At 58.2% G+C, this 14563-nt stretch overlaps 1 protein-coding gene across 4 annotated transcripts; it reads right to left on the reverse strand.

The window, feature by feature from the left end:
* NBL1 (NBL1, DAN family BMP antagonist) lies at positions 1-14142 on the reverse strand. 4 transcript variants are annotated; one of them, XM_016939666.2, is made up of 4 exons: positions 13996-14142; positions 3259-3447; positions 3024-3135; positions 1-1593 (listed from the first exon to the last, which is right to left on the reverse strand). In XM_016939666.2, exons 2-4 carry the CDS (start codon positions 3426-3428, stop codon positions 1330-1332), a joined length of 546 nt encoding a protein of 181 aa, XP_016795155.1. In that variant the 5' UTR covers positions 3429-3447; positions 13996-14142; the 3' UTR covers positions 1-1329. The 4 variants fall into 4 exon arrangements, with proteins under 4 accessions (XP_016795155.1, XP_016795207.1, XP_054536181.1 ...); XM_016939718.4 differs by lacking the exon at positions 13996-14142 and adding an exon at positions 12410-12580; XM_054680206.2 differs by lacking the exon at positions 13996-14142 and adding an exon at positions 6625-6729.
* Positions 14143-14563: the final 421 nt, after the last annotated feature.

Raw genomic sequence — 14563 nt, forward strand, 5'->3', positions numbered from 1 at the left:
GGCGTTGAAGGAATTTATTCATGAGAAGACTGAGGGTCCATCAGGGACATTGTCCAATGGTGACAAGCTCCAGAAGCCCGCGTCGCAACAGCCAGGAGGGCCAGGCCACCCCAGGCAGGAGGCAGTGGGCTGGCAGCCACCCTGGGCACAGAAGAGCAGACGCAGACAGTGCTGGGCAACGAGGGGCTTTCTTCATGGGCCCGCCTGCCCTGTCCCTCCCCCCAGGTCCCCACCTTCTAGGGTTAAAGTGCAGCTGGGAGGGAGGAGGCAGGCAGAATTGGGGAGCTAGAGAGAGCCCAAGTGAACCCTGGCTGTCCACGCAAGTCCCATGTCCTCCTCGTCCTGGAGTTCCTCGAGGTTCAGCGAGCCCATCCCGCCTAGGGCCTCTGGAACCTTGGGGCGAGGGAGGCAACCCCTCACTCCCACACCCATCCGATATTTACAAAGAGCATCCCTGGGAGAGGGGAGAGGGCGGCCGGCTCTGGCAGCTTTCTGGGGGGCCTAGAACTTGGGGCACAGTGCGGGGCACTAACATTTCTAACAGGGAGAGGAGGGGGATGCTCGTCTTCAGGGATGGTCTTGGGGGGTTGTCCCCCTCCCTCTGGCCTTGGAAGACTCTTCCCTTTCCTTCTTCCCCTCCTCCCCTTCCCCCACCAGGCAAGCCAAGGAAGCCAGAGAAAGGCCCGGAGAGCCTGGCTCCCAGCTCCCCCGCCACGAGTCAGCAGGGTCCTGCCCAGGCCTGACTCCCAAACCCCTCCGCTGAGGGAGGGCCGCTTCAGTGCCACTGGGGCGACGTTTCCCTGGAGATGGGAAGTGGGGTGAGAGGCCTTGGGGAAACCTGTGGGGCCGGAGCCTCCTGTTTCTGCCAGTGGTCTTTCTAGCCCAGCCCTCCCTCAAGCCTGAGGCTGGCAAGATGCTCACACTAAGCCCGGGACCTCAGCAGTACCATCTGCACCCCCAGGGACCTTAGCCCGATTCATGCCATCTTGGATGGCCTCCCCCAGCACTCAATGGCTCAGCCAACTTCCTCCCCCTCCCACAGGCACATCTCTAGAAGCCAGACAGGAAGAGACCACCCCCCTCCCAAAAAAAGAGCCCTGAAGACCTCTGCTTCCTCCCCCCACTCTTGAATATATTAAATTGTGCAGCTTGGCTCTAACCCCGCCCCTTCAGATCTCCATGGCAACCGGGCAGCATTCCAAGTCCGAGTCTGAAGCCAAGTCCATCCAGTGCCAAAGGGGGGCTTCAGCTTCTCCCCTGACTCTTCCCCAGAGAGTGAGACCCAACATTCCACAGGGGGATGAGAGGGGAGGAAGAGTTGGGGGGGCCTCAGTCCTCAGCCCCCTCTTCCTCCGTGTGGGGGGCCCCCGGGGGGTCCTCGGGCTCAGGGGTCTGCCCACCAGGATGGGGGTGGGGATGGGGGTGAGGGTGGGTGCCGGGCTGGGATCCTGGCCCGTCCTCGCCCTGCACATAGACGCTCAGCCCCTCGTGACTAGGCTCCTTGCCGCAGGCCTGGCAGCTACAGTGCAGGATCTTCTCCACCAGCTTGTCCACCCTGGGCACCTCCTCGTGGCCCGGGCACTCCAGCGTCACCTGCAGAGGGCAAGAGAGAAGCAGAGGCATGTTCCCAAAGGCCTGGGGCAGGCAAGGCAGCCCCTAGGGTAATACTTCCTCATGGGATCAAGAATCCCAGAGCCCACCTGTGATGCCCAGTTAGCTCTGGGGTCCCATGGGGAGGGGGAAATTGAACCCCTGCACAAGCCACCAGAGCTGTCTCCTCACATCCAGTCCTGCCACCTTCCCACCCATTCCCCACCAGCAGCCACCAGTGTGGCCTGCCCCTGCTAAAATCGCCCCCACCGCCGCGATCCCCCTGCACTTGGAGACAAACCCTGACCCCTCACTAAGGCCACCCAGGACCTTCAGGTGCCACCAGCTGGCTGGCCCCCCTACCCCTGACCCTGCACCACTCTTACCAATCCTGTGCTTGGGCTCTGCCTCAGGGACTCTGCACAGGCTGTTCCCTCTGCCTGGAAGGTTCCCCCCGCCCACCCGCCCACCCCCGCCGACTACCACATGCCCTAAACTGCGCCTTTGGGTCTGAGCTCAGACTTCACTTCCTCAAAAAAGCCCCATCCCAAAGCCCAGCCCAGCTGAGGCTCACCCTGCAGGAACCCCATCTACCTCTTACTCTGCCCCTATCATCACCCATCTAAGTACCTTTTTTCCTTCTCCCTCCCTTCCTCTCTTCCGTCCTCCCTTCCACAGAGCGCCTACCCTGTGCCAGCTCTGGGGACACAAAGACACATTTCCCTCAAGGAAATCAGAGTCTAGTGGGGGAAACAGATCTGTCAAAATCACCTGGATGCAGGCGGAAGACTGCAGGTGTGAAAGGTGCTTGAAGCGGTGGCATACTGTGCTCTGAGAGCCAATGGTACCGGGGTGTGCCCCAGTCAGGGGGCCTGGAAAGGGGCCCTGAGGAAACGCTGCTTGGGCCAAGGGCAGAAGAATGAATAGAAGTGAACTAGAGAAAGGGGACGGAGGTGGTGTTCCAAGCAGGGAAAAGAACAGGTGCAAGGGCCCTGGGGTAGAAGCGAACGGAGCAGGTGCGAGGCACTGAAAGAAGGCGGCTGTGTTAAGCGTCAAGCTACTAAGGAGGGCAGGAAGCAGGAGGAGGCTGGAAAGACCACTGAGCCAGGCCATGCCAGGTTCTTGGGATAGGGCAAAGATTTTGGTCTCATCCTATAACAACAGGAAGCCCCTGAAAGGACTTCAGCCCATGAGAGACATCAGAATGGAACTTCGGGAACATCCCTGTCCTGTACAAGTTGGTGTCAGACTTCTGAGCCATCCTGTGGGGAGGCCCACATTTGTATCCCCAGCACAAGCCCTTCACCCTGCACACAGTGGGGCCTTTCTAAGGCCCTGTGGCCATCTGCTGGAATACAGGAGCCTGGGGAGAAAGGCCAAGGCTGGGGCAGGCTCCGGGCCGAGACTGGGTGGGGCAGGCAGGCAGTACTCACAATCTCCCACATGGACTGGGCTGGCATGCAGGAGTCACAGTGAACCAGGGACTCTGTGGACTGCGGGAAGGTGTTGGGGACGCTGTAGCTGAAGCACTGTCCTAGGCACGCCCTGTGGGAGGAGAGGTCACCATGCCCGTGTCACTGTTGGGGAGGCAGGGATGGGCAGCCCTGGTCCTCTTCCTCCCTCCTTGGACCCCTGTCCGCATCCCCCCACCCACCCCTTGGGTCCCACCTGTTCTGGATGGACTTGGCCTCACAGCCGCTGTGGCCCACGATCTGGGTGATGTTCTTGGCTTCGCACCAGGCACTCTTATCTGGGAACAGTGCCAGCTTGTTGATGGGTGGTGGGGCAGCCAGTAGCATGGCAGGGAGGACAGCCCCCACCAGGACCCGAAGCATCATGCCCGTGGCCTCCAGAGCCCTAGAACGGAGCACAGGTGCCAGGTGAGGCACAGCAAGGTGCAGGGGGCCGGGCAGTGGTGTTACAGCATGGGCTCTGGCATCCGACTCCTTGGCGCAACCCCAGCTCTCCCACTTACTAACCAAGTGCAACTTTGGACAAGTTATTTCTCCCCTCTGAATCTCACAGTTGGAGCTGGGAGTGGTACCTACATCAGATGGGTATCTGGAAGGTCAGATGAGATATTAAATGAGCCTAGCAGATAATACACATTCCATATGTGTTGGTTGGTTTTACAACTTCCTAAATTGCCTTAAGCAAGTTACTTTTTATCTCAGTGCCTCGGTTTCTTCATCTAAAAAGGGGAGATGGTGCCACTGCCTGGCACAGGATTGCAATTACAAAGTGTTCAAGCACATGTCAAGTGCTGAACAATTACTACCTCCTTTCTCCCTTTGATGCTGTGAGTCACCCAGGAAAATACACAAAAAGCTGTCCACACAGCCCTGGAGGGGCTGGCCACACACCATGTCTCCTTGAAAGCTACTGCAACTGTTGTCAGGATTCTGATGTTTGAAAAGTTAGCCTTAACCTTCACGTTGCTGTGATTTCTTTTTGGTTTTGTTTTTTGAGAAAAGATCTCACTCGGTCACCCACGCTGGAGTGCAGTGGCAGGATCACGGCTCACTGAAGCCTCGACTTCCCTGGGCTCAGGTGATCCTCCCACCTCAGCCTCCCGAGTTGCTGGGACTACAGGCGTCCGCCACCACACCTGGCTAATTTCTGTAAAGACCAGGTTTCGCCGTGTTGCCCAGGCTGGTCTCAAACTCCTGGGGCTCAAGCGATCTTCCTGCTTCAGCATTCCAAAGTGCTGGGATTACAGGCGTGAGCCACCGCACCTGGCCTGCAGTGAATTCCTGGGCCACCTTGGCTGGCCAGACCTCAGGCAAAAAAACTGACCCTGAACCGGACAGTATTGTTCTCTAAGATGCCTCACCAGAAACTCGAATCCACAAGGGCTCTACACAGATCACTGTCCCCAGCCCCATTCTAACACGTGAGTCAAGCGGGAGCCAATCAAAGCTAAGCACTTGGCTATTTGCAAATTCCCCTGCTATAGGATGGAGCGAGATACTAAAACAATACCAGGATCTGCCAAAAGGTGGCGCTGCAGGGCAGTCTGTGTCAAAGGATTCCGCTTGCAGGAGACTCGCCCCAGGTAAGTTTCACCCATGCCCCCCAGTGCAAAAAGCACGGGAGAGGGAGGCTTCAGAGATGAGGGCAGTGCCTTCTTCAAGGAGGCCCCCAAACCCTCGGAGGACAGCACAGCCGAGAAAGGGCATGGGTCCACGTGTGCTGGGTGACCGGGACACTCAGACCTGTTTCCCCACCACCTGTAAAATGAGTGCAGTGAGCCATGCCAGTGGTTCCCAAACCTGAAATTTGATCAGAATTCCCTAGGAACTTGTGGAGTAAAAGTTCTAGGGTGGGTAGGAGTCTGCGTTTTGATCAGGCTTCCTAGGCAGCTATGCGCTCGGTCAGGGATTCTTTACCTTGGGACAGTCCCTAGAGGGGCCTGGGTGAGGCTAAATCAGGAGGAAGAGGGGACAAGTCCTGGTCCCAGTGGCCCCACAGAAGCCCAGCACCAGGAGTCAGGTGGCTTGGGACTGGGCATCCCATTTAGGACAATCCTACCATGGGCCATGGAGATGGCAAAGCCAGGTACTTTTTTTTTTTTTTTTTTTTTTGAGATGGCGTCTCGCTCTGTTGCCCAGGCTGGAGTGCAGTGGCACGATCTCTGCTCACTGCAAGCTCCGCCTCCCGGGTTCACGCCTTCTCCTGCCTCAGCCTCCCGTGTAGCTGGGACTGCAGGCGCCCACCACCATGCCCCGCTAATTTTTTGTATTTTCAGTAGAGACGGGGTTTCACTGTGTTAGCCAGGATGGTCTCGATCTCCTGACCTCGTGATCCGCCTGCCTCAGCCTCCCAAAGTGCTGGGATTACAGGTGTGAGCCACTGCGCCCGGCCTTACTTATCTATTTTTTTGAGACAGAGTCTCACTCTGTCGCCCAGGCTGGAGTGTCATGGCATGATCTTGGCTCACTGCAACCTCCGCCTCCCGGGTTCAAGTGATTCTCCTGCCTCAGCCTCCAGAATAGCTGGAATTACATGCATTCGCCACCACACCTGGCTGATTTTTGTATTTTTAGTAGAGATGGGGTTTCACCAGGTTGGCCAGGCTGGTCTCAAACTCCTGACCTCAAGTGATCTGCCCACCTCGGCCTCCCAAAGTGCTGGGATTACAGGTGTGAGCCACTGCACCCAGCCCAGAGCCAAGTACTTTATAAAGTGTCTGGGGAGCAGGGGTCTAGAGGTGGGCTGGCTGAGTGGGGCTCCTGCAGGGCTGTGACCCCCTCCAAGCACTCCGCTCCCCATCCAGCAAGTCCCCCCAGCTCCTGCCCCTCTCCTGCAGGTCTCCATCTCAGGGGACCCCAATGCCGGGATAAGCCCCACTCCCAGCCCACTGGGGAGGAAGGGCAGCTGGAAGTGAGGTCGGACAGGCTGCCCCCCCGCCGCCTCCCAAATGAGTTCCTGTCACGATCCAGGCCCTCACCCACGCATTTCCGGTCTCGCTGACAAAGCCCATGTTTCCAGTACAACCACATCCTAACAAAATAGAATGGATTCCTCCCTAACTGGCAACCCAGTGAATTTTTCAACAAGCCCGGCATGCAGGAGGCTTCCTCACTCCTGAGTCAGGGTCTGCCCACAGCACACCTGAAGGGTCCTGGAGGTCCATTTAAGGCCAGGGCTCCCTGGGCTGGACTGGCCCCCTAGACCCTTAGGAGAGGTCCAGGGACTCTTGTCCTCCTATATCTGACCCCATCTTGCTTCCTCAGGAACAACAGGTCACAGGGGGCCAGGGAGGTGACTGGGGCAGAAAGTGATGTGGATTTGGAATTGAGACTGGGGTTGTAATGCAAGTAGCCTGGGCCAGGCATGGTGGCTCACACCTGTAATTCCAGCACTTTGGGAGGCCAAAGCGGGAGGACCACTTGAGCTCAGGAGTCCAAGACTAGCCTGGGAAGCAAAGTGAGACTTGGTCTCAAAATAAAATAAAATAAAATAAAATATTTTTTTATTATCACACTGTGATAACACATTTTTTATTATCACATTATGCATTGTGATGTGCACCTGTAGTCCAGCTATGTGGGAAGCTGAGGCGGGAGGATGGCTTGAGACCAGGCTTGGGGCTGCAGTGAGCCATGATTGCGTCCCTGCACTCCAGACTGGGTGACAGAGCAAGAACCTGTCAAAAAGGAAAGGGAAAAAAAGGACAGGAAAGAAAAGAGGGAGGGAGGCAGGGAGGGAGGGACAGAGGGAGGGAGGGAGGCTGGGGTGAGCACTTGGAGTTGGAATTAGGAGAGGTCACAACTGAGGCTGTGGGTCACAACTAGGCTGAAGCCGAGTGTTGAGACTGGGGTTGAGGCTAATGGAGGCTTACTGGGAAATGGGGTAATGGTGACTTTTTGGAAGAGGTTGCAGGCCCAGAGATCAGGAACTGGTTATCAGCGTCAGGCTGGGACAGAGGTTAGGAGAAATGAGACGAACTGAGGCAGAAGGCCCCCTCCTTACCTTCCACCCTTTCCAGTGCACAGCTGAGGTTATCACAGGGCCAGCTGTGTCCACAGAGGGGTGCTATAACCCAACCCACCAGGCCCTAGCAGGCTCTCCGCAGGGCGCTGGGGCCTCGGCCTCCCCGGGCCAGCAGCGTGGAGCTCCAGCATTTTCCCCGGGCTCCCCCTGGAAGCATGGACCCTGGAGTCCCCAGTGTTTGAACTGCAGCCCCTCCCCTTAGGAGCTGTGTGACTCCAGAAATAAGTTCACTCCTCAGAAACTGCCTTTCTCAACCCTAACATGGGAAGCATTGCACCTTCCCTGGAGAAGAATTGGGAGGAGTAAATGAAGGTACTCAGCACCTAGGAGGCACCCACTAAGGTCAGCTGTCTTCCCCCGAGGGGATCATGGGAAAGGCTGGGCCAGCATCAGAGCCAAGGCTGGGCTGGAACAGGAGGCAGCGAGGATGCCAGATGAAGTCTCTCCCACACACGGCTGTCATCCAGACACACCTGCCTCCGCCCACCCTCCTGCCCAGCCCCGAAAAGCCCAGGCTGCCCCCACCGGTGGGGTGGGCTCTTGGCTAGCAAATTTTCTTTTTTTGTTGGTTTATGCTTTTTTGTTGGTTTATGCTTTTTTGTTTTTTCAAGCAGCAACTAATCTATTTTTTTTTAAGCAGCGATCGTACTTTCCTTCCTGAGCCTTGAGAGCCTCACCCAGATTCTCAACCCTTCCTCCCGCCCTGAAGGTCACACAGCAAGTCATGGGACTCCCCAAAAGCGAGGGCGGGAAGGAAAGTTGGAGATCTCCCAGCCAAGTCTCCCTGCTCTGCAAGGGGCTGTCCCAAGGCCCCCAGCAAGTCAGGCAAAGCAATGCCCTGCCCTGGGCCGTTCAGGGCCCTGCAGTTCCACACCCACTCACTTCTAGGAGGGTGGGGAGAAAGGCAAGGGTGAGGGCAGGGAGCTGGGGACACAGACCCTATGCCCACTCAGACACTCCCCTGAGGGGAGGTCCAGGGATGTGGGTAAATAGGGGGCAGTAGTTTTGAGTTGGCACAGTCAGAGATGGTTCTCAGGAGGGAAGCAGAGGTTCTGAATTCTGAACTAAATATAAGAGCGCAATTATAGTCATGCGTCACTTAGCCATGGGGATGCACTCTGAGAAATGTGCCATTAGGTGATAGAGTGAACTCAAACCTGAATAGTCTAGTCTATTACAAACCTAGGCTATATGGCATAGCCCATTGCTCCTAGGCTACAAATCTGGACCACATGTGACTGTACTAAATACTGTAGGTCACTGTAACACACACGGAGGCTGAGGCAGGAGAATGGCGTGAACCCGGGAGGCGGAGCTTGCAGTGAGCCGAGATCACGCCGCTGCACTCCAGCCTGGGCGACAAAGCGAGACTCTGTCTCAAAAAAAAGAAAAGAAAAGAAAACGTAAAGTAGGCTAAGCATGGTGGCTCACACCTGTAATCCCAGCACTTTGGGAGGCCAAGGTGAGAGAATTGCTTGAGCTCAGGAATTCAAGACCAGCCTGGGCAACATAAGACGATCCCATCTCTACAAAAATTTAAAAACTAGCCAGGCGTGGTGGTGCATGCCTGTGGTCCCAGCTACTTGGGAGGCTGAGGTGAGAGGATCACTCGGTCCTGGGAGGTTGAGGCTGCAGTGAGCCAGGATCATGCCACTACACAATCATGAAAGAAAGAAAAGATGTAGTAAAAATACAGTATTATAATTCTATGGGAGGCCAGGCGCAGTGGCTCACGCCTGTAATCCCAGCATTTTGGGAGATCGAGGTGGCAGATCACTTGAGGTCAGGAGTTCGAGACCAGCCTGGCCAACATGGCGAAACCCCGTCTCTACTAAAAATACAAAAACTAGCCGGGTGTGGTGGCACATGCCTGTAGTCCCAGCTACTCAGGAGGCTGAGGCAGGAGAATCACTTGAACCCGGGAGGCAGAGGTTGCAGTGAGCCAAGATTGCACCACTGCACTCCAGCCTGGGGGACAGAGCGAGACTCCATCTCAAAATAATAATAATAATAATAATAATAATAATAATAATAATTTTATGGCAGCACCATTGTGTACGTGGTTCATCATTGTGTGGTGTGTGACTGGATATTAATTTATTCTGTCCTATGATAACTGCCTGATCCTATTCTTTCCCCCATTTTTAGATGAAGAAACTGAGGCACAGAGAGGCCAAGAAATCTGCTTGGGCTTACACTGTTAGTAAACAGGAGAACCGGGATTTGAACCTGGAGGGTAGCAGGTTAACCCCCAGCTACCCTTGCAGGTCAAAAGGTTCACCGAAGAGAAAGAAGCAAGAAACGATGGAATCTGGAGTCAGGATGAGGCCTGGAGCTCCCACCACTGCCCCAGCCGACTGTGCCTCTCATTCCTGTTAACACCCTAGCGTTCAGCCACTGCCTGGACTGGAAGCTTGGGGGCTCCACAGACCAGAGTTCAAATCCCATTCCTGACTCCCTAGCCAACCGTCTTGTGGCCATGGCTGACCCTGGCTCTTGGAGCCCTGGTAAAGGTATGTGTGACACGATCCTCCCTCATGGGGGCGCTGTGAGGCTTTAAAGGAGGTGTCCTTGGCACAGGTGAGTGTCTTCCCAACCCCACCCACCCGCCACTCCCAAATCCAAGCCCTCCACTTCCTCAGCGGCCCTCTGCCAATGCCTGGTACATTCTGAGCTGCCGCCCACACAGAAAGGAAATTCCCCAGGAGGTGACAACAGCAGACCCATTTTGGCACTGTGGAAACTGAGGCACAGGTCAAGGAAGTGACCCACCCGTAGCTCCCACTCCGGGGAAGAGGGCAGGGAACAAACACAGCAGCGCTGCCCTGGTTGCTTTCCTGAAAGTCTTGGTCCAGAGGGTCCCCCAGGAAGGCCAGCTTCGGGGTCAGGCCTGTGAAACCTCTTTCCTGAGATGCCTGCCAAAACTGAGACGCCGGGGCCCGGCCCTCCTCGTGTGACCCTGCCAGGTATGAGGCACGGCCTGGGCACCTGAATGTGCTCCCCACGGGACTCCGAGGCCCAGCCAGGCCAGGAGCAACGGCCTCCCAGCCCCCAGGAAAGGGGCTTCGATTAACAGCACTGCCGCTGAGGCCCCCCAGCCCCACTACCTGGATTCCGGTACCTGGAAAGGCATCCTAAATGCACCCTAAATACACGGGAGTGGCCTAGATTTCAAGGAACACTTACTTCTTCCTGACTCCCGCCCACCGCGAAACCCTTTGTAGAGTGGATTAGCTTTGGTATAACAAGTGAACCATCCTCCCCAATTCCTCTTCTGGGTTAAGTCTGAATATTCAAGGTCACTCAAGGCCAGATATACCAGGATTTTCAAGGTAGAGTGTATCCACTCACCCCAGACCCACACACACACAAAAGCAGGCATACCCCAAACCACCTGTGCCCCCTATGAACGCAGAACACACAGACGCATATATAAGCATGCCTATATATGCACAAGAAAATGTACATCCGCACAAGCACGCACACACACGCGCGCACACACACACACCAGGCCTTTCCTGTTACCGGTTCCAGCAACCACTTGGTGCAGAGCCGTGGAGGGCAGGGCTGACGAATCCTCGGTGGAAAGGCAGCGCTCTCCCTCCCCATCTTCACCTCCTGCTTCCAGAACCTCCTCTGGGAACCTCCCCACACTTGGCCCCAGCTGATGGGGATGGACAATTCTACCTGTGGGCTCAGCATTCAGGTGACACCACAGTCCGCATGCACAACGAGCACGCAGCGTTTGTGGCTGGTGGCTTTTAAACCAGATGCTCCCCCTCCCCTGCCTCTCCCATCTTTCCTCTCCCCCCACACTCACTAAGGGCAGGGTCTGGCTCTCCTCCTCCATTCTCCACAATTATGACAGACTGGGGTTCAAATCTTAGCTCAGCCATTCTAATCTTTCTCTTTTTATCTTTATGTTTTTATTTGTAACAGGATCTCACTCTGTTACCCAGGCTGGAGCGCGGTGGCACAATCATAGCTCACGGCAGCCTCAAACTCTGGGGCTCAAGTGATCCTCCCACCTCAGCCTCCAGAATAGTTACTACAGGCATACACCACCATGCCCAGCTAATTTTTTGTATTTTTTGGAGAGACAAGGTCTCCCTTTGTTGACCAGGCTGGTCTTGAACTCCCACTTCAGCCTCCCAAAGCACTAGGATCACTTGGCCCCATTTTAACCTTTCTGTACCTCAGTTTCCTCATCTGCAAAGTGGGGACAGTGCTAATATCCAGCTCACAGGACAGCTGTGAGAATTAAACTGAAGAATACATGGAAACCTCTGGAGAGATCGCCCATCATAGTTAATTCCTCAGTCCATGTCACTTTAAGTGCTAGCTTGGGCCTCTTATCCTCCCTGGCCTCTGCCTGCTCCCTTCTGCCCCTCGCTCCCACAGGATCCTCGGCAGGTCCTGAGGCTATTTCAGTCTGAGCTGTATCTGCCCCAGTGAAACTGGATTTAGGGAAAACCTTGAGGTGAAACTCAAGCAAGTGGGATGACAGCTGGGAATGGATTTTAGAAACTGTCAAGGGCCACCCAACATGATTCCCTATCTAAGGTGGGAACTGGGAGGAAGATCCCACTCAGACTCTAAGACAGGGTCGTGGAGACACCAGCCTCCTCCAGAATCCAACTTCAAGAAAACAGGCTGTGCCCCACTGCCAGGCTGAGCATGCTGCTGGGCGCAGAGGGTGTGGAGGGTGGCTGGGCTGCAGCCCTAGGCTTGGGGCTTGGCAAGGGCGGGGCGATCGCTCCAGGTCTTGAAATGAGCACAGGGACTTCCTTGAATGGTGCAACTGAAATTGTTGCTCTGTGAAGGGGCAAGGCAGTGTCAGGCTTGGGGCTCCCTGCTCACCCAGGTCAGGCCCCGGCTCTGGTCAGCCCAACCGGGTTTCCTGGGCTCACTCTGGGGTTTGAGGATGAGTTCTGGCCAAAGCTCATACATTGGCTTTCTGTGTGCCTGGAGTCAGGAGAGTCTAATGGTTACAGCTCGAGCCACTGACCATTTGCTTCCCCTCACTAAGCTTCACGTTTGCAACCTGTAAAATGGGCAGCCTGGCCTGGGAACTTCCATTTCAGCAGATCCCCCAGGGAGGAGCCTGGCTCCAGCATACTGCTTAAGGCCACTGTGATTCCACGACCCCAGTCTCACGGCAGGGTGGCTTTTCCTTCCTTCCTTCAGCACTGGGGAGAGCATGAGTCAACTGTCCAGGGGGCGAACACACAGGGCCGACCCCGTGCCACCCAGGCCTGCCTGCACCTTCCAGCCCTGGCCACCTCTGTGCCAGCCCCCCAACCCAGGCCACGGCCCTCCTTACCGCAGACCCTCCTGCCCGCAAACCAAAAACAGCCTCCAAAACAAATCCATGCTAATGAGCTGCTGCAGGGCCAGGCTGCACATCTGCTCAGCAGAAGTTCCACTGCAGACCTCACCAACAACCCTGCCCGCTCCGGCAGCCTCCGACCCTTGGGGTTGTGGGTGGGGGGAAGCAGCTAAACTCAGCCTGAAATTTCACTTTAAAATAATGAGGCGATATCCCCGGCCGATGCAGAACACCTACTCCCCTGTCCACCCCTCCAAAACACAGGCCCGGGAGAGAGGTCCAGCTTGCAGGGGTGGGTGGAGAGGGGTGGGGGTCACCGAGGAAACGCTGCAGCCTCGCTTTTTCTTTGGCCCCAACTCAAGGCAAACCACGCCCAAGCAGTCCCAGCATCTGGGGGAGTCTAGGGAGGCCCCATTCCGCAGTAACAAAGGGTGAGGGGCTCCTTGTTGACAAATTGCTTCCCCGCCAGCGCCCGGTCTTTGGCCTCCAGCCCTGACCTCTGTTTTCCTGGGGTGCCCCTAGTTACAGGCTGGTGGCGTCCAGCTTGGGGAGCGAGGGCCTCCGAAAGCCTGGAAGTGTGGCCTTCTCCCTTGATGCCCGCCAACCTCCGGCCACGCCAAGGCAGGCGGCTGCCCCCTTTGCCGCCGCTTGTAAACGATCAGAATCGCCCCGCCCTGGGAGCGGGCCGGGCAGGTGGCCCGCAGCAGGGCCTGTCGTCCAGCTGGCCTCGCGGGGGTGGAATTCTTAAGAAAACCGAGCCCCCGGAAAGGCTGGCTCTCCCTGCCCCAGACTCAATTCCAGGGAGATGACCCGGGCCAGGCCTCGGGGCCGGCGGGAGGCAGAGGGAGGGTTTGCCGCACCCGGTCTAGGAAACTATTCGTGAACCCCGCTGGGGGAAGGCGAGCCTCCGACACTGGGGGGATCGTCTGGATCGGAGGGCGGGGGATCAGGGAGAGGCGCAGACACAGGGCGAGCCCCCCACAGAGGGCAGCGCAGAGACAGAGAGAGGGAGAGAAAAGCCAGAGGCAGAGACACAAACGCGGGCAGCCGAACACGGAGGCAGGCGGGGAACGGAAAGAGACGGGCAGACCAGGGGAAAGTGAGCGGCGGAAACGGCGACGGAGAGACAGACACACGGACGTGGGGACCGAAGCAGAGGGGGCCGCGGGAGGCGGAAACGTCCAGAGCCGAGAGGCGCGGCGCGGCGAGGCCCGGGCACGGCCGGGGGACATGCGAGCCCGGCCCGCCCGGCCACGCATCTCCCTCCCTCGCTCCCTCTCTCTCCCGGCCGCGGAAACTCCGATCCAGAAACGGAACCCCGGGGCGAGTCTGGGGACGGGCTCCGGACGCGGCGGTGCCCCCCGGCCACCCCGTGCCGCGCCCACGTCCCCAGCGCCGGCGTCCGGAGGCGCCCGCCAGGTCCCCCAGGGCTCCTGAGCTCGGCGGCGGCGCCTCCACCCGGTGCCCGCGGCCGCCGGACGCGCCGGGGGACGCAGCTCCGGGCTGGGGGCGCGGCACTGCCCCCGCGACCGAAGCCTCTGGAAGCCGGGCGCCCGCATGCCGGCCCGGGCGGGACTTACCGCGCGCGCCCGCCGGGTCCTGCGGAGCTGGGTGCGGGGGTCGCGGGCCCGGGCGCCCCAGGAGGCTCGGCGAGGCGGCCGGCAGGGCTGGGGGCGGCCCCGCGACGCTCGGCTGGGCTGCGCTGCGCGCTGTCTGCGGCCCCGGGCGGGCGCGCGGCGCGGGGGAGCGGCTCCGACGTCAGGGTGGCTCCCTCCAAACAGGGCGCGAGGGCGGGGGCAGCGGGGAGGGCCGCGCGCAGAAAGAGCGGGCGGGCGCGCGCGGCCTCTCCCTCCGGGTGCGCAGGAGGGGGCGCCGCAGCGGCAGGGGCCCCGGGCCCTCTCCCGGCCCGCCCGCCCCGGGCTGAGCTTCGGCGCGCTCCGACGGCATGGTGGGGCGGCCGGGACGCCTGGCCGGCGCCCGAGAGGCAGGGCAGCCCAGCCGGGCGCCCTGGCCCGTTCTTAAGCGCCCTCCCCGGGTTTCTCTGCGCTTCCACTCTCTCCGCCCGACTTTTACCGAGCCTGGGCCGTCAGGCCGTGCCAGGCCTCAGGGTGACAAAGATGGATGTGTCCTTTTTGTGGGCACCGGGCA

The sequence above is a fragment of the Pan troglodytes genome, chromosome 1, assembly GCF_028858775.2.
Source record: "Pan troglodytes isolate AG18354 chromosome 1, NHGRI_mPanTro3-v2.0_pri, whole genome shotgun sequence".
In the NCBI taxonomy this organism is placed as follows: Eukaryota; Metazoa; Chordata; class Mammalia; order Primates; family Hominidae; genus Pan; species Pan troglodytes.